Here is a 19,054-nt window from a genome sequence, read left to right as displayed (position 1 = left end):
TTTCCCTGAACTGACAGAGGGAAAAAATTACTTTCATTTAATTGGAAGACATAGTGTCTTAGCAATACATAGAGAAATGTTAACAAAATAGTCTTATTTTTAGCTGTTGTCCCTAACTGGCTAATGCAAGTCACTAAATTAAAAATGCACTTAGGTTTGTGTCTAAATGCTGGAGTCACCCTTTGACCTGGTAATGATTTAAGACAAGGATTTTGTAATTCAGTACCCTCCTCTTCACAAGTGGTTATAGTATTAAAAGGCTAGGAAGATAATAGATGCTAATATTGTCATTTCTGCATACCTGCTCTGTAAGCTAATAATAGCTTTGCTTGTATCTGTAAAATTGGGTTTTGTTAGAGATTAAATCTAAAAATCCTTGAGCCTTTTTTTTTGTCTTCCTGCCCTTATGGTATGTATACATGTGTATTGACATGGGGGGGAGAGTCTGAAAACTGGAGAATTTTATTGCCTGACCTGGTAAATAAGGAAGGAGCTTATAGGGCAGCACCCATTTTTCTCTTGACCTTGGTCTGTAGGGTCTTGATTCTGTCTTTCTGCTCCCATCAAAAGATGGGAATAACTCCTGGCTCCAGAGCTTTCTTGGAAAAATGAGCATGGCCCCAGTTAACAGGGTGCTGTTGTCTGATGTCTTAATGTCGGCTGAGGTAGCTGAGGGCCCGCTGACATGCCCTCTCCACGGCTGGCTATGCAGATATTTGACAGTGAGCTAATTTGTCACAGGGTCAGCTCCAAAATGGGTAGGATGCACCAGGAAGGGCCTGAGTTTGGCAGGCTGTGTATTGTGCTGTGGCAAGCAGCGGACTATATCTATGTGAACAGCCCAGAGATTAAAAAGCAATTTCTTTCTGGGATCTTGGTGATTAGGGAGGTGAATGGGCTCCTGCTGTGTGGGGTCATGTATTTTCTGTCTTCCATGTCTATTTATCTAGTAGTTGATGCAGATAAAACCATACATGTGGACAGCTACTGCGGAGCAGCCATGCAGTTAAACCTCTCGCCCTTGCTTATGCAATTTGCTTATAGCTTTCCAATGTCTGAAAATTTTAAGTACGAACTCTCTTGGAGCAGTGTTGTTATACTGGTGCTGCTTGAACAGATTTAGCTAAGAAAGCAAGTGGAGATGTGTGTTGTTTTCTTTTAACTTTGGCAGCGTTACCTGAAAGATGCTGTAGATCTGAGCATAATAGGCTTGAGATTTTTCTGCACCTGCCTGTCCCAGGTTGTTACTTTTTCTAACCTTGTGGGCTAATAAGACACGCATGAACTTAATCTTGCATACTTTCTTTTAGAGATCTGTGTTTGACATCAAAAGTCTGCTTGGATTGTTATTGATAGTAAGGTACACATGTAGGAACAAATAAGGTAACACCTTGTAAGTTCAGGTGCACAGTGAAAATGTCACCGTTCAGTCTGATGTTGCAGTTGCAGCTTGTGGCTTTTTTAGTACCAGAAATGCCCTGTGGAGCCAATCTGACAGTGCAGCCCGGGTGATAGGAGCCTTTATTTCTTTTTGTAACAGCACAATGTAATCACTGGTTTTGTTCTTGTGCAGCCACAGATTCCCTTGTAAGCACAAATTCAAATGGGAGAAACATCAAAGTTAATTTGAAATGAAGTGCACCCCAAGTAGTCCGGGGGAAATGGAGGCATTACTTTGTAGCCACCCTTCTCCTGCCAAAGCTGCAGCACCCCAGATGTCAGGAAGCCACGCTGCGTTCTTTGTCTAGTCTTGATTGACTAGATTGTTTTCATCTGAGCCTTCTTAAAGCTTTCCTCCTGCCTCCATATTTTTAAGGAATAAAAAGCTAATATACGGACGTGGAGTGTTATGAAGCATGAAGTTCTATAAATATTTATGCTGAACTATCAAAAAACTTGACAGTTCTTATTTTCTTGACAGATTGGGGTCACTTGTTATTTTTGACCCTGAGAATTGAAGAGCATATGGAGTTAGATCTGTTTGTAATGACTTGGGTATTGTTGTCTGGTAAACTTGTAGGAATGTAACACGATAACTGACTTTTTCTTGGTCCCTTTGTGAAAATGGAACTTAAACCTTGTACTGTGTTACCCACAAAAGACCACTCAAGTTACTGTCTCTATACAATCTGGCAGTGGATTCCCAAACTTTCTTTGGCACATGTGGGTTCCTGAGTTAGCAGCTGGTTTTGCGTTTTCGGATGGACAGCTTTCACCTAGGTTGCTCTTGACTTGAAGTGCTCGGTGATCACCTTTATGTCTAGGGACTGGGTTCATCTCAATGTGTTCCTGAGCCTGGCAGAGGACAGGACCAAGGAAGGCTAAAAATCTGGTGAGAGCCTGTGTTGTCTCGGGTGTTCTGCCACCAGTCCCAGCGCTGCTTTAAGTATTTCTGGGGCCAACTGAAGAAAAACTTTTCTTAAACTTTTAAGTACTGATAAACAGGCATTTTCTAGAGATCTCATTGTGCAAAATTTTGTACACACAACCTTAACTCCTGCTTTAAGTTGTAGTGGCAGGTGAACATTTTAAAGCCAGGTCTGGATTTTTCAGAAAAGCTGGAGCTCTGTGGCAGCAGCCACATTATTACATGCAGCAGTGGGGGCCTTTCCTGCCTAGTAAATTCATTGTGTAGGAAAGAATCAATCCAATGCTTCACCTTGAATCAAATGCAGTGTATATTTCAAGGTAAACCTTGAATATATTGTGTGCATCTAAAGCTAACTGGCGTGTCTCTTGCTGTCAGTCACTAGAGGGCACAAAGGAACTGCCTTGGAAAGCAGTTTGTTGTTCTTCAAGTCCTGAATCTCCAGTTCTGTATCTGTAAAAAATGGGGTGAAAAATTCCTGTGGCTGACAAAAGACAGGATGGCTTCCAAATTTTGATTTTGTCAGTGATTTTCCCCACCCAAACCTACTTCTGGTATGGAAGTTAAAAATTTCAAGGGCACTTTCGTTTTCTGTTAGTACAGTTTTGCATTCAGAAAGTACATAGCTCTCAGAGCAAAGACATAAACTGCTCGTAAACAGCTTTTAAGTTCAACTCGTATAATTACAAAAATTATTTCCTCATTTCTCAGGTTTCTGTACTTGGAACAATCTCTAAGTGTGTCAGCTATGTGAAGATTAAGACAGCAAAAGGAACTGTTCTCTGAACATACAGTTCTTTTGCAGGTTGCATGCCTCATTCGGGTTCCATCTGAGGTTGTCAAGCAAAGGGCCCAGGTCTCTCCTTCCTCGAGCACCCTCCGGATTCTCTCCCACACCTTGTATCATGAGGTGAGTTTAGAGTAAAATTTCAAATAAGTTGCTTCATTCTTCCCACTCAGTGCCATACATGTCCAGAAGAATTCCTACAACTTTATTTCAGTTCTGTGCTCACCCAGCACTTTCCCATCTATTCTTTTGGTGCTAAAAATGACTGGCATGTTATGTTTAAGGAAACCAAACCCCCACCTCACCTATATGCGTGCACTTACATGCACACGCTAAACAACTCTTATTTTTTTCCTCCTTTATATGTGGGGCACCTACAAAAAAAAAGCCCCACCCCAAAACCCCACAAAAACCAACCCCAAAACCCCCCAGAAAAACCCCAAACAAGGATTTCTGGTTTCCAAAGCTCTGCTTGTATTTACACAAATAGTCCTTGTCTGGGTCAACAGGACATAGAGTCTCTGTACTTAGAGTTCGCTGAATGGTTTCCAGTTTTTGAAGCAAGCTTTGGAGGGGTTGTTATAAAGGCAGCATTTCGGAGAGGCTGTCTAGGAGCTCTGAAAATGAGTGCTCATCTGGTAGCTTTTCAAAACTAAGGCTTTTGTCATCTTTTCAGTAGTTATACTGTTCCTTCCTGTAAAAACCTGTTCACTGCTGTTTTTACAGAGTCTCACAAGGGGTGTTTTTCAAGTTGTATTCCATAACAGAAAGTGACTCCTGAAAACACTGTGGGGAAAAATACTATACATGTTTCCACGTGTAAAAGTCAGGAAGAGGAAGACATAAATATGACCTTTAAATGATCCACTTGATTTTTATTTGCTTGTAAATGAAAACTATTGTGATAACCCTGCACAAGAGGCTCCCTGGAAGTTCTTTCTGTGATTTGGTCATTCTGCTCTGAAAGCTGGTGCTCTTGAAACGTATATTTTTTCCCTTTTTTCCCTTTTTTGTGGCTGGCCAGAGAACCATAAGACTCGCCAAACAATGGAATAAACTGTCCTATAAGATACTAAACATAATTTTTATATGCACATATTAAAATAAAATTTTTATTGTTTTGAATGTTATCAGCTGATTAAAAATAGAAAATATTTGTCCCAATACAAGCTCTGGATCAAGGCTAAGGTAGACATAAGAAGCTGTTATCCTATGGGTTCATTTTGCATGGGCTATTTAAACAGAGAGTAGTAGTTTCAAAATATTTATGGGATATTGGATACTTCTAGACCAAAATATTGGGCAAGTAGATTTTGAAGTAATGTGTTTCTGTGCCTTCTTGTCCTTTTCAATTTAATTGTAAGGTATATTTTCTTCTCTATAACTGATTATTCTGAACAGTGGTTAAATGATCTTTGAAATGAACATAAAACCCTCTGGCGTGGTAAATCATAGAATACAGTATACAATGTTATAATCAATATAATCAATTTGCAAGAAGTTCAGGTCTGACACTCAGTAAGGCTGTAATGGTTGCCTCGTAATCACCAATAAATTGTGGTCTTTGGCAAACTAATTCCCAATAGCTGATGCTTTCTTTTGTTGGTTTACAGGGTATTCAAGGACTTTATCGGGGTTATAAAAGCACAGTATTAAGAGAGGTAAAACATTTGTCTTTCTCTTTCTTTTTGCTTTTTTTTTTAATTGGTTCCTTTGCCTCACTTTGTTTTCTAACGAGACAGTAGTACAACTGAGAACAATTGCTCTAACCATAAGCTCTAAATCCTAGTGTATTTCATTCTAGGCAAGTTACTAGTCTGTAATTTAAATAGAATACTGATAATGTGCACTAAGAAAACCTGTGATGCATGCAAAAGGTCATCCACCATTCTGTCCCTCAGTTCTGTTGCTGCTAAATTGTAGAAGGATGGAAATGTATATGTTAACATAATGAAAACCATGAAATAAAGTACTGAAGGCTTTCTCAAGTCTTTTGATTGCATCATGTGAAGTATGTATGCCAACAATGGTGAACTGGTGGCATCAGGCCAAGTCTGGCACAGACAGATTTAGGCTTTCTTTAAATATGTTTGTCAGCAGATGCCAAGAGATTATCTGTCATCTGTATATAGGGAGGATTGTGCTTTTTTTTTTTAAAATGTGTGAAAGAAATGCATTTAGTCATCCAGTCTGTAGATGTGATATGGCATTACTTAACTCTAAATCAGAAGTACTTCACTGTTGGAGCTAAAAATATTTTGGCCTTCTTGGCGGAAAATAGTTCCTAAACTAAAATCTCTTCATAAATGCACTGTGAATTACAGGATTGGTGTCATGCAAGTGTTTGATATGCTGTGTGAACTGAAGGCAGATTATGAAACATGTAGAAAAACATACTGATGAACTCCCAGTCTAAAACTGTTTCAGAATAGGATCCCAGGAGGTAATCTTTTGACAAAGCAGAAGTTGTACCATGAGTACCTCAAACAGAGATGAGGCTCGATTCCTATGAAAACAAAACAGCTATTGTCCAGGAAGGTTTCTTTACTTACTGTGTTCAATGTGATTATGTGCGGGTTTGTCCTCTCCTTATATAACTTAACTGAGTAAACTAGGTTTGGATCTTTGCTGCTTTTGTTTTTTAAACACAGGATCAGATCTGCTGGCTGTGTTGCAATTGATGATAAAGCCAGTTGCACAGGCTTTTTAAGCCTTCATTCAACAACTCGCCTTTTAAAGTCTTTCTTCATGCTGAAAACTGTTTTTAGGACAGTTATGTTAGCCAGCCCTTGTTACAATATAGAGTAAAGACGTATATTACCTAAAATAAGAAATACCAAATTTAGTGTTCCTTAAAGTGCTGACAAATGGCAATGCACTGCAGTCTATTTTACCAGTTTTGAGTGTTTAAAAAAATTAGTTATTTGTGCTGAGCTGACACCTGCTTTTCTGGAACGTAACCCCCACCATAGCTTCGTCCTGTACTTATTTTCTGGCTCACTAAACACATGTTATTCACTCAGATTTCATTTGGAGACAGGCAAAAAAGGCCAAGGCATAATTTTGATTTCTCTGAGGGATTCTGAATAAATGAATAAATTTAGATCCCATTGAATACAGATTTTGCATACTAACAGATAAAACACATGGTTACTACGGGGTGCTATTCTCCTTAAAATTTGTTTTGACATATGTCAGGGTGGTAATTAATTTGCAGACCATATTCATGGCATAGTGTGTGACCCTACTGAGATAACTTTGTTTACTCAAAATGGCAGCACTTTGTTGGAAATTTAATGGGGGTCCTCTCCGTTATGTATATTCATAAAATATCCTTCAGAACTGATTTCAGTTGAAGTATTGCTGTTTGGGAGAATCTGTCCAATAGAATGAGAAATAAATTATTACCAAATGAAATGTGCTTTCTCTTCAAAATGAAAAATATCATAAGTGATGTTTAAAAAAAAAAATCTTTGAATTTAACGCCCTGCTAAGACCATTGCATTTTCTGACACTAAATATTGTAAAGCAATGTCCATTCGAGTAAGAACAGCATACAGAAGCTTCAGATGGAACTGTTGTAAGCCTAATATTTAATCTGGATATTTTCTTTTATATACACTTCTTCCTTTAGGGAAATTCTTTATTTTCAGATAAAAATATATATTCATCATCAGACACATCCAGGTAGCTGCATAGCACATGTAGACTGATATTTAATTCCAGCTGACTTTTACACTTAGAGTTTGTTTACATGCTTTGGTTCTTTACTTACACAAAACCCTTTGTTTAGTTACAGCAGTGGGATTTTTTGATAGAGGGGCTTCAATGCATGATTTTTCATTTTAGAAAAAAATAATTGGAAGAGGCTGGAAATATTGATGCTTTTCAGGTGATGATATTCTTGCACTGGCAAAATTCTTGAACCAGAATTTAAGAAAGGTTAATTTTAATTGTTGCATCAGGATGAAATTTTTCATATTACATAAAGCAAATTTCAGTACCTGGACAAAGATCTGCTTGCCAATTGCTTGTACTTAAGTGAAAATTTGTCTGATTATTTATGAATTGAGTGCTATGTTAAAAACCTTGTCTTTCTACTATAGCATAGTAATCTTTTCAAGATAGCCTTATGCTGCTCCATGTAATTTGCATTAGCTGCTGTGCTGCTTATGTTCTGGTGCAAGGTAGTTGTTTTGTCCTTCATTTTTGTTTCTCACTCTTTCACTTATCCCCTTTATCTCGTCATCAGAATACTTTCTATACATACGACTATTAGAAGAGAAAGAAGATGGCTAAATATGTAATGCTTTTGGAAATAACTTTGAGTGAACCTCAGTGCTTGAAAGTTTTGGCTATGACCCTTTCACCTACCACCTTTTTGGTGCCTCTTCTCTCACATCTCTGTTACATTTTGGTCTTTACATCTTCCTTTGATGTAGTTACACTCAACTAATGCTAAAATCGAAAGGCAAGTGAGGCACGGTGCATCATTCTGTTGGCAGTAGTAGCCTGAAAGAGACATCTGTGCTCCAAGAGGAAAGCTTTTGTGATAAAGCACAAAGTAGGAATATGGTTATTAGGTTGCTGAATGAGACTTTGAGTAAATGGCAGAAATCGGAGGCTGTGAAGCGATGTGGAATTCCCATGATGTCATTTCCAAAGCAAATCCAAGTGAGAATTGTCCTTTCCTATGGTTGTAGTGTGCCAGCGTGCATCGGTGTGGAAACTGAATCATGCTACTAAGAACAGTCAATGAACAGGTAAATTTATTCATGTTTTCCACAACAGAGACAAGTTAATTTGTAAAATCTCCAGCCATCTTATAACAAGGCAGGAGCAGACTATAAATCCACTGTAAATCCTCTAGAATTTCTTAATGGGAATGTAGTTCTGCTGCTGAGATCTTATATAAGTAAATGGAGCCAGATTTTTAATTCCTGCATAATTCATTTTATTAACTATGACCAAGTAGAACATCTGTTAAAATTCCATAATGTTCAGTTCATGGGAAAAAGAGAGAAACCCCTGAGTTCCTGTTGGAGCTTTTCCATTTCCATTAATGTTACAGGAGTCTAGCAGATGTCTTAAAGGACATTATTATGAACGAGAAGGACACACAAAAGAAAAGGAAGTGCCTTGTCCAGTTTCCCTGTGTACGATAGCTCGCTGTACAGTGAGTTACTTCACCCTCTGTGTGCCTGTGTGCAGGTTGCAGCTTTGCACAAGCAGTGCCACGGTTAACTGTAGTGCCCCTTCTGTCCTGAGTTACCGTAGTTTGGAAGAACTGAGCAAGTCCTGAGTTAGTGTTCTGTGTGGTTTTAATCTAATTTGTCACTTTTAAAAATATTGCAGATGGACCAGGCCCTAGCCCAGAAGTAGATCCAAAAGGACCTAACATTAATATTAACCTTCCTCAAAGACAAAGGGGATGGAGGATGACTGGCTTTTTATAATTCACAGATATCTTGAAAAGAGATTGTGAATTGCTTTCAAATGTCAGTCTTTGCTGTTTAGGTAGCCCTGAGTAAGCTTGTCCTCTGTGTTGCCTCTTACACTCTTCCGAGCCGATCCAGGCTCTCTGCTTGTGGTGGCCTCCATTCAGGTAGAGATGGTAATGATCCTTTACTTGACAATGTTGTTTCAGAACTCACCTCAGAGCTCTGAATTTGAAAGAAAACTACTGATAAATCTGAACCTACTCTTGTACAGCATGCTATTGATCTTACTTTCAGTGAGATAGTCTAGTCATCGCTTTTAAGAGTCCTATTTTATAAATTAGTAAAGTTGTGGGTTGTTTTGGGTTTTTTTTATCCTTATTCCCTTCAGTGTGTGCAAGTTGGAGCCCTAAGTAGATAAAGGCAGCTACTGCTGTCTTGGGAGGGAGAGAGCACTCCAAGCTATATTGATTCTGGGGAGGAGAAGTTCCAAGGAGCTAGTTCAAACTATGCTGTTGCATTAAGGAGTGGCAGCAGTGTGACAAACAGGCAACAAATTTGGGCTCTTCCCAATCTTGGAAAGCCAAGAAGTAATAATGTCTCCTGAGGAGGAGGTGCTGTTTGTTGTATGTATGCTGCAGAACTAGTGTCCTGTTATAATGTGTGTATCAAAAGGGATATGGAGGATATGCAGTGCAGCCTACGCAGATGAAGGAACTAGCAGAAAAAAGACCAACAAAAAAACCACCCTTTCTTAAACGACTACCTGGGAGAGGGAATCTAAAGCAACTAGCAGCAAGATGGGCTGTAAAGGCACACCTGCTGCATTTTCCTAAATTTAAAGGGTCAGTGAACAAAGGATGCTGAGAAGGGTTTGTATAAAAATGTGAAACCCAGCTGAGAGATGTTGACCCTGTTGACTGAGGGAGGGAGGGGATCCCTGAGGGCTGAGCTCAATAGGGAGCAGTCTGCAAACAGGGAGCCTGGTTTGTTTATCCACTAGAGGTAGTTTTGCATGCTTTTCTTTTGTTAGGACATCTTTATATAAATATCCTGTTCTCCTAGCTGTTGGAGGTTTTTTTAAGTTTATCTCTGTTGCTGTAGGACAGAAAGAATGTTATTAATACATTCTTTTACTTGCACAATTAAAACTTTGATCTTCTATCATTCTCTATGTATTACAGAGCAGATGTTGATAGAAATAGGCAAACAGGACACTATCTTAATACAATATTTGGAAAAATAAACATCCTCCTTAATGAAATATGTGCAGTATCTGTCTTTTGTTACCTTCTGGAAAACTGAGCTGGCTTTATTTTCTTTTGCGACTCTAGATAGGTTAGGCTTAACCAGGAATTTGCCAGGCAGGATCCATGACACTGGGTTTTTTACTTCTACTGAGCAACCAGCATATCTGTGGCTTGGGTGTTTCCACGTAGAGCAACAACAGTTTCATGAAAGGGATAGGAACTGTAAAATTTATTAACTAGCTAGTCCCTGCTATGTGGAAAACTGTGCAGAAGTTATGTGACATGATTAATGGGAGGAAAGTTGAAAAATAAGTCCCTGCTTCCCCACCCCAAACACTACTTAGTCTTGGAAAGCCTGTCACTGGACTTGTATCAGCTTTTGTGTCACTTGTACACTTGTATCCTTCTAGATATCTATATTCAGGGGGTTTTAATTTTGAAAGGTGTCTAATGGTTAAAGGTAATTCTTGTGGGGTAAGAGCAGGACACAAGCCCATGCTCTGGGCTAAGGGCTCAGGCACATCTTAGCTCGAGACCTGCAACACTGATAAGTGGACGAAAGCAGTAACTGTCCTTTGCTGTTGTAGGTTATGCTCATTACCTTCTCCCCACAAGTGCTGGAATAGTACTTGGAAATTAAAATGGAGGTCTCAAAAAGCACTTATAAATGACTTCCACAGACCACAAAGTACTCCTGCTTTTTTAAATTTACCAGTTGTGGGAAATAGGTTTCGTGACATGCCTGAATGGCAAATAAACAGGCCAGGCTGGAGAGAGACCTAAAGCAAATTCCTTGTTGAAGTCTGGGGGGATGGGGGTGTCTTTTTTTTTTTTTTTTTTTTGGTCAAGCATGTGCAGTGATCTCAGGTTTTTTGGTTGAATGCTCTCTCTTCTCAGGCTACGTGCAGTATCCATATATACTGGTTAGAATCAGAATGCAGCCATCCTTGCTGCCATCGATTTGCAGTTTACCAATGGAGCATACAATTACTGTATCTGTCAGACATCAGTGGATATCTTAAAATGAAAAGAATTTCATATATGCAGAGCGTTTCTGTATTTTGAAAACTACTGTCTTGCATCTAGGGCCTTTGAACAGCAAAAACACTTTGTGAACAATGTGCACTAAAAAGGCTTATGTGATTTGATAATGCAGATTCTTTCCAAATGAATGTGTATGCAAGCAGAGTCTTGCAGGAAGCGTATTCTACTGCATGCTTGAAATACAGATACTATTTCCATACGTTCTCTAAGCAGCTTACTAAAGCATTTTTGCAAGTGATGTTTTCTGCAGCATTCATGGTGTAGGAATGTGTTTTGTGGGTCAGTAGCAACACTCCAGGCAAGAACAAGTTGGAAAGAAGAAAATGCCAAACTTTGTTCAGGTTTTCTTCATGCTGTGATATATTTTTGTTTCTTTGGGTTTTTTTTTGTTTGGTGTTTAAAATTTTATTTTAAATAACCCAAGTACTATATTCTTTACATTTATATTCTAAGTACTATAGTCTTTACATTGATTGCTTTTGATTTTTACATGTTTCACAATGGTTTGAAGAGCATATTCCACATGCTGTCTCCAGTGGAGGATGTGAATTTCCCCACTCTGTTTCCCCACCTAAACAAAATTATCTGTGACAAAGGATCAGGAAGTCATTGCAAATCCCTCATGAAGGAGAACACACAAAAAGCATCCCTTTCCCTGATGAGAAGGTGAGACTGCAACAAGAGGGAGGACAGGCACCAAGAGATGTTCCTCATTGTAAATGGAGGAGTAGAGGCTTAAAATAGTAAAAGTACTAAGCAGCAAATCAAAGTAATTATAAGGGGTATTTAAAAAAAAAAAGCTATCTGATAGTGTCATTGGATGAGTAACATCTTTAAAGCTTTCCAGGGCAAACTAAGGATATTAGAGTTAATGGAATAACTTTGAATTTTCTGTCATTGTAGCCTGATGGCAGGACACTGAAGTCAGGGGAAGCCGCTACATGTCTAATGGGGTTAGACATTTGTGCCTACTTCTGTAAAATTTTGCTGGTCTTAACACTTGTGACCATTTAAAAGCAAGAGTCAAAAAAATTGTGGAGTTTTTGGCTGAATGGTGACTTTTAGTTATAATTCCACAGCTACATTCCACCATGGGCAACTGTATTTTGTATGTCTAAATTCTTTCTCTAGTTCTCAGTGGGAGGCAAGATTTCCCGTTCTAAGTTGTAGAGGAATCCTGCCAATGGCTGAAGGGTTGCCTGGCTGTAGCTGGTGAAGACCATATTTCATTCATGGCTGAAGCAATTTCTGTATGTCTGTGCTGAAGCGGGTAATTCTCTAACCCTAAGAAGATATGTGCAGGTAGTGTGTCTGTTTAAATAAAATCTGCACAAAGGGGCATCTGGATGCATGTACATGGAAATATTGGTATTTTTAATAATACCTTGTCAAGTGTCTTGCACTCTCTGAAGCAACTAGTCCTATAAATATGTGTAATTGTTCTGGAACAACAACCAATGTAGCCATTTTCTAAAAGTACAGGACTGTCTCTCAAGGATTAAATTCTTGCCTGAAGTAGACCAAACCATGATTTTGACAGCGGCAGACTTCCACCAGCAGAATCACAGTGCTGTCAGTATTAATAGCAATTATCTGTTTTTCATACTTGGGCTGTTATTACCTAGTTTCTCTACATCTGCGAAAAACCATAAGCACAGTTAAAAGAATCAGCAATCCAAGATCAAAAGCTTTTTCCCAAAATTCCTTGTATGATGTTATCTCAACCAGCAGTTCTGCTTTAACACGAAGACCCAAGTGTCTGCTCTGGTGAAGAGAAGATGAGCTTCAAGACCTGAGGGCATAGTGAGAGTTCTCGGGAGCAGGGCTGGCGTGGGACCAGGAGCCCAGGCTCTCTGCTTGCTGCTTGCCCTTGAGCTTGGCAGTGACTGAGAGCCTTTAGCACTTGTGAGTCTCCAGCCGCAAATTGAGTGGTGGCTGTTGTCTTGCTTTCTCTTTTATGAAAAAGATGATGTTTTCATATTCTGTAGCTTGTTGAAATAGTTCAGCAAGAGGGAGGTCTGAGGGCATTGACACATGAACTCCAGTGATTTGTTTGGGAGAGTCCCCTTCTTTCTGCTGGGAGTTTAGCACATCTGTAATTTAAATCAAAGTAGCACAAAGCGGTGGGCTTTGAGCTGGAGTTCAAAGGAGGGCCTGACATACACTAGCTTCTGCTGGTTCTGGTATGGGGTAAATAAGAGACCTCTGGCAGTGGGGTGAGGCAGGCAGTTGGGGTCTCTTAAATCACCACAGCACTGAGTCTAGGAGTCTGTCATCCATATCCTCAGTATGAAAATTCAGGTCTGTGGGTATCCATACTACTGTCCCTGTCAGTGGTGCTGGTTTTGGTGGGAACCTTAGCACTCAAATTACCATTTGTGCAGATTTGCAAAGACAGGAGTGATCATGATATTTCATCTGTAGGTACAACAGCAGAATTGGAGGGATGTAGCTAAAGCATGTAGAAGAGACAAAACTGATTTTAATCTAGACTGCTGCTGCTGAAACCGTGCCTTCATTTGACCGTAAATAATTCCACTCTCTCTCTATATATACACACACAATGCTTGCTCTGTTACTTGTTTACATTACATATAATATGTATATATAAATAAGTATTAGGCATCTACTGAGAAATATGAAACTGAAAATTGAATCTGAAACCCAAAGGTTATGGTGAAGGTGTGAAAAAGAAATGGGATCTGTGGCAGAGAGCTTATGTAATTTATCAGTTATGATAATGTTTGGAAGCATGGCTAGAGAGGCACTCGTAAGAGCCTGCTACAAGAACAGTTCTTCCAAGGGCTTAATACAGATCATATCTCAATTTTTTTTGAAAGACTAGCTTATTCTTATCTTGCAGGAAATAAGAATTGATTCTACTGTTTTAAGCGTAGGAGAACACTTACACCATCAACACAAAAACCAACAATACTGGGAGTCATACCTAGCTTCAGAATATTTTCAGGGCCTGATTTGGCTGATTTAAGTTAACGGAATAGATGAAACAACTTTCCAAGCTTGTTTAAAGGGGAATCTTAGTAGTGCACTAGCAGTGAATCCTTAGAGTAAGCATTTTGGCCAATTAAGGCAAAAGTTGTTAATTTTGGGCATTGGAACTTTTGCTTCTAGTTAAGAAAAAAAAAAAACCCCAAAACAAAAGAAAACGAGAAAAAGATTGAAGTGCACTGACCTTTCTTCTTTCTTCCTTGCTATGGGCATCTTGATTTCAGTGCTACGAGCTGTCGTACACTAGAGGGCACACAATGCTCGCGATTGCTGCGGTGCCAGCCCAAGGAAATGCTTATCGCAAGGGATCTAATCTTCGGATGACCTGTGGATCTTGGAATTGACTTCTGCTTTAATCCTGCCTCTCATCCCAGTTGCAAAGGAAACATAAAATTTGAGACGTTATTAATTTTATTTGACTCTGGGGACTAGTCCCATTGAATTTCCTGGGACTAACTTGTGTGAGTAAATTGAGTGAGATTTAGTTTGGGAGTGATTTTATGGATTCCTATTTTTGACTTTGACTAGGTTTTCTGTGATGGAATTGATTGAATAAGATTTGTGGCATTCCCCATGTATTCTTGCCCAGAGGAATAATGCCTATGTGATCCTAAGAGAAAGGAGGTTTTATGATCATGACACATTACAAGTCTCCATGCTGAGACTTCATAGGTTATGTAGTAAGCGATTTTAAATTCTATTTTAGCGTCAGTTTTTGCCAAGATTCTGCATTTCTTTAGCTTGTCTGTTTTTAGGAAAAATACAATAAGCTTATAATCTTTGAGATAATCCCCATGTGGTGTGCACCTTAACTTGAGAATCCCATGTCATTTTGTATGTAGCTGTCAATGCATGTGGGGGAAGGAACAGGTGAGATGGGTGGTAATGTGATTTTCATTATTTTTATAGAAATGTAGGCAAAGCAGGCCTGGTGTGTATACTGCAGATGGAAATAGCGTCATTAAACCAGGCCCTTATCTCACTTTTATTTTTCTGTTAATTTTATAGAAGCCAATAAAGTGGGAGCTCTGCAAATTTTATTTTTCATGCTTGTTGAATATGTGAAAATCGTGTTCTTGCTTTTCAAAGCCAGCAGGTCTAGCTACAATAAAATAGAGCTTGGCCTGAATGTTTTGGCATCACGCTGCAGATACAGAAATGCCTGGGTCACTCTGCCAGATCTGGTTATTCCAGATGATAGCTTGAATCTTTCCCAGTTAAAGACTGCTAGTGATGCACAATATGTGACATGGATGAATTTCTGTCATAAGTAGACTGAGGCCTCTCAATGCTCTTTCAGGCAGAACAAACCCCCAAAAGAGAGAGAGAGAAACGTAAGCCAGGATACTACCCCCACTTTCCATGGGAGAACAGCTAGTACATTGTATTCTATATTTGTATTTGACATTGTAAAGTCTCTTAACTTAAAAAAGAGAAGAGCAAATAAAGAAGTATCCATACATATCGGAATAAATAATGTGCTCGTACCTCAGCGGGAGGTTATCTGCTCCATTCTTGGTTTTGCTGATATGAAATCCTGAAGTGCAAGAAAACATTTTAGAAGTCTCATGGAATATAAGACCATGAGGCACCTAGGTGAATGTTGTCTTGCTGATTTTAAATGTACTGAATGCCAATTAAAGCAAAAATTTGGCCCAGTATAGTTTTGCCACTGGTTACGTACCTCACAAGTTTTGGGTGGACTTTTCCCCCCACTTTTTTCTCCAAGCCTCCCAGCATTTCGCCTTCTGGCCTATACAGCTGTGCTGTACTTTCTATTTCTGGAATTGACCCATGTGGTTAGGTCAGTTTGTTTTAGCCTTGCTCCTTGTTGTTGAAATAGAATAGCACATTTCCCCTAACTGCATGAAAGCCAGGGTAGACAATCTTGATAAATATGATTAATGGGCCTCTCTGTTTTGCTCTGCAGCTGAAGGCTTCCTGAGGTTCTGTGTCAACTGGGCTACAGCTCCCCAAACCAACCTTTACATAGAAAGTATGCCTCAGGTTCAATGATGTTGTTAAACATATTTTTATTCACAGCTTTTGCTATAGGAAAGTTTTTGCAGTTGAAATACAGTAATAAGAGTCTGAAGAGGTAGTATTGAAAGAAAAAGCAATTCATAAATGTGAGTGAGACTTTGGATTTTTTTTCTCATTTCTCTTGTTACCCAGAAGTTTGTAGGTTACGTTTCCTGTGGCTGCAGTTAAGTCTGGGGTTAGTGAGGTGTTTAATTCCTTTCCCAGATCAGCAGGAGAGTAGCAAGTGGTGGTAGCTTTGAGCTGATTATTCCATGTACTAACAAGTTATATATTTGTAGGTTACTGTTATGTTTATTTCCAGTAATGTGACTTAAATATGGTATCCATAGAACTTGGCAACACTAAAGGTATTTTCTGTCACTTTTGTCAGAAGGAAAACCAAATGAAATATCACGTTATCTTGATGAAAAATGCTATCCAGAGACTCCAGCAGTTATGCGATGGCTCTTTCAGAAACAGAATTAAAGAATGTAGGGGGGAAAAGAAACCCCCACATTGATGTGAGTGATAATAAAATAAAATGTGTAAGTGGCATCAAGAAACATTCAGCTTGTGCCTCTCTATTAATGAGCAAACACTCATGTTCATGAGGGTACTCTGTGAATTGTCCTTAAAATTCGGAGGCCAGACTTCTGCCCTGCATGTGTGAATTGCTGGCTGCAGCACAGGCTGAATCAATCCATCTGGCTTTCCTGGTGAGTGCTGTGCAATTGTAATTGCTGGAGCACATCAGCATTCTCAACAATTGAGTACGAGTCTTAATAGCAAATAATCCTCCTGAAGTTGTTCCCCCCTCCACTGCAATCAAAGGACAGCTTTGTTAAGGCATTAACTAACAAATTAGCTGCTAAATACTGGTAATAACCTATTTCCCATAGATTGCTTTTTAATTATAGCCTAAGCTGTGTGATTCCTGAAATCGCTTCTTTGGCAAACCAATGTTTGTGGTCATTTCCAACCACTGTAACTAATTGGCAAAAAAGTAATTTTTAGTCTTTACTGATATCAGAACACACTTTGCTTATATATTCCTGCCTACAGAAATACTTTCTCAGTGTTTCTTTTAACTGTTATCGTATTTTAATTTAAATGTATTGGGCTGTGCTGTGAAATTGTTGCTCTAATTTTACTTCCATGTATGATATATGTACTCATAAGATTTTTGGATAGCATAGGTATTTTCCACTTAACTGTTACAAGAAACTTTTCCTTTCCTATGGAGGAGGAGGAATTAACCACTTTATTTTTATATGTATTGGTTAATGCAAACTATTTATTTTGCTAATCTGTGTCTCAGCAACCGTTTAGAAAAATAAATGATGTTTGGTTTTTGAAGGGAGGGACAATTTTTTGTATATTCATTGCTTTTCCTCCCAGACTTCAATAAAGGCTGCGCATCATTCTGCTTCCCTTCAAACCTGACTTTTTTTGATAAGGGATCACAGCCATCAAAATTGGCAAGCGTTAAGCTTGATAATTAGTTCAATATAGTGACCAGTTCTGTGAATTATGAGTTCAAAGCAACATATGGACATGGATGAAATCAGATTTTGGCATTTCTCACTTAGATTGTCTCAGGACACTGCTGGATCTTCTTTGATCTGTAAATAACAACTGCAGTTCAGTGCCTTACTTAAAATACATCAAACGCATTCATGACTTCTGCTTTTACATATAGACCTCGCCTCTAGTTACAGTTTTGAATCAGATTGATAAAGCTATTCATGTTTTGAGATTTCATAGAGAAAGCTACCGAAGATAGCTCTTTTCATTCTTCAAGTTTTAAGAGAAGCAGCAAACATTCCTCATCTTAATGTGCATCCCAGACTACATCAGCAGATGCTTTATGAAGTCAAAAGCAACCATGTCTTGTATTGCAGATCCTCTACAACCTGATGGCAATGGGTGTCTTCCTTTACTCTTTCAGCAGGATAAAACAAGTGAACCAAAGGTTTATTTTCACTGCACCATGCAGTAAATTAATTCAGTAACTCCTTTCCCTGATGTAGCTTGTATATAGCAGCCTTTTTCCTATTTCTGAACTTTGCGGTGGTTTGAACTGTGATGTGCCATATAGCAGAAAGTAGCTGGAGATAACCAGGTAGGCTCTATTGGTTACTCCTTAAAGATATGCACAGGTGCTGGCCTAGTTCAATAAACAACATTGCCTTTCAATAGTTCATTAAATGCCCTACCTCTGGGCTTATCAGTTACTTATGAAAGGGCTGTATGATTTCTTGGCAGCAAAGGAATGTGGGGAGTTAGGGCTTCTCAGTGTTTTACTCTCAGCTTTCCAGCTGGGTAACTTCATTGCTTCTAATTTAACTCCCAAGTGTTGGCCTAGAAAAGTTCAGCATTCAGCGGTAGTGGAATGGGGTTTTTTTCTGCTGCATAGTTAGTGCAATTACCTGAGTTCTACACAAATGATTAAGAGCTGTTTTTGTAGTGCTTTGAGGTCTACTGAGATAAAGTTCTTGTCCTATACCACCCCTAGTATACAACTTTGTACTCAGTGAAAGTTTACTGCAACCCTCCATCCCCACCTAAAAACCCCATAAGCTTGAAACTTAGCTGAAAGACCAGCTTCTTTTCTATGCAACCCTGTCCCTCTTCTGTTTATAGTCCCTTGATAAGAAGCCAGATAACTCACACCTGGGGCATTTATTTCTCTGGGTGGCAGATGAGAAAAGCCAGGCAGGCAAATTAGTCTTTGCCTGATGGGATCAGACCCATGTTCTGTCCGGTCCAGTATCTTGCCTCTCCTTGGAGCCAGATGAGAAATCCTCAGGGAAGTCAGGAGGTAGGAAAGGTGCCCTGGCTTACAGCTGGCAGCTGTTAAAAGGCAAGCATTCAGCCTCCTTTCAGCGAGTCCTTGTTCCTACCAGAACCCCCAACAGAACTGACTGTAGAAGTAGGTACTACAAATCCCAAACTTTTACATTAACCCTTTTAAAATGGATGCAGCTGGCTCAGGGATTTCTTACACCAATGACTGATATTTTTTGGGGGGGGGGAGTTTATATTTATTATCTGGGAAAACAAATGATCCTTCCTACTTATTCCACATTTCTTTCCCTTCAAGAGTCTTCTCCAAAACTCCTTTATTTCTGTATCC

At 39.1% G+C, this 19,054-nt stretch overlaps 1 protein-coding gene across 7 annotated transcripts in view; it reads left to right on the top strand.

The window, feature by feature from the left end:
* Positions 1-19,054, top strand: part of SLC25A26 (solute carrier family 25 member 26) — a 95,017-nt gene that overhangs the window by 18,241 nt on the left and 57,722 nt on the right. For all 7 annotated transcript variants that reach the window (XM_075095763.1, XM_075095761.1, XM_075095762.1 and 4 more), the window contains exons 4-5: positions 3,174-3,278; positions 4,769-4,816. In XM_075095763.1, coding sequence (XP_074951864.1) covers positions 3,174-3,278; positions 4,769-4,816 — 153 coding nt within the window. The remainder of the gene's footprint in view (positions 1-3,173; positions 3,279-4,768; positions 4,817-19,054) is intronic.

Source organism: Phalacrocorax aristotelis, chromosome 6, assembly GCF_949628215.1.
Source record: "Phalacrocorax aristotelis chromosome 6, bGulAri2.1, whole genome shotgun sequence".
Classification (NCBI taxonomy): Eukaryota; Metazoa; Chordata; class Aves; order Suliformes; family Phalacrocoracidae; genus Phalacrocorax; species Phalacrocorax aristotelis.
The sequence above is the reverse complement of the archived record's forward strand: the minus strand, read 5'-3'. Positions and strand labels throughout refer to the sequence as shown.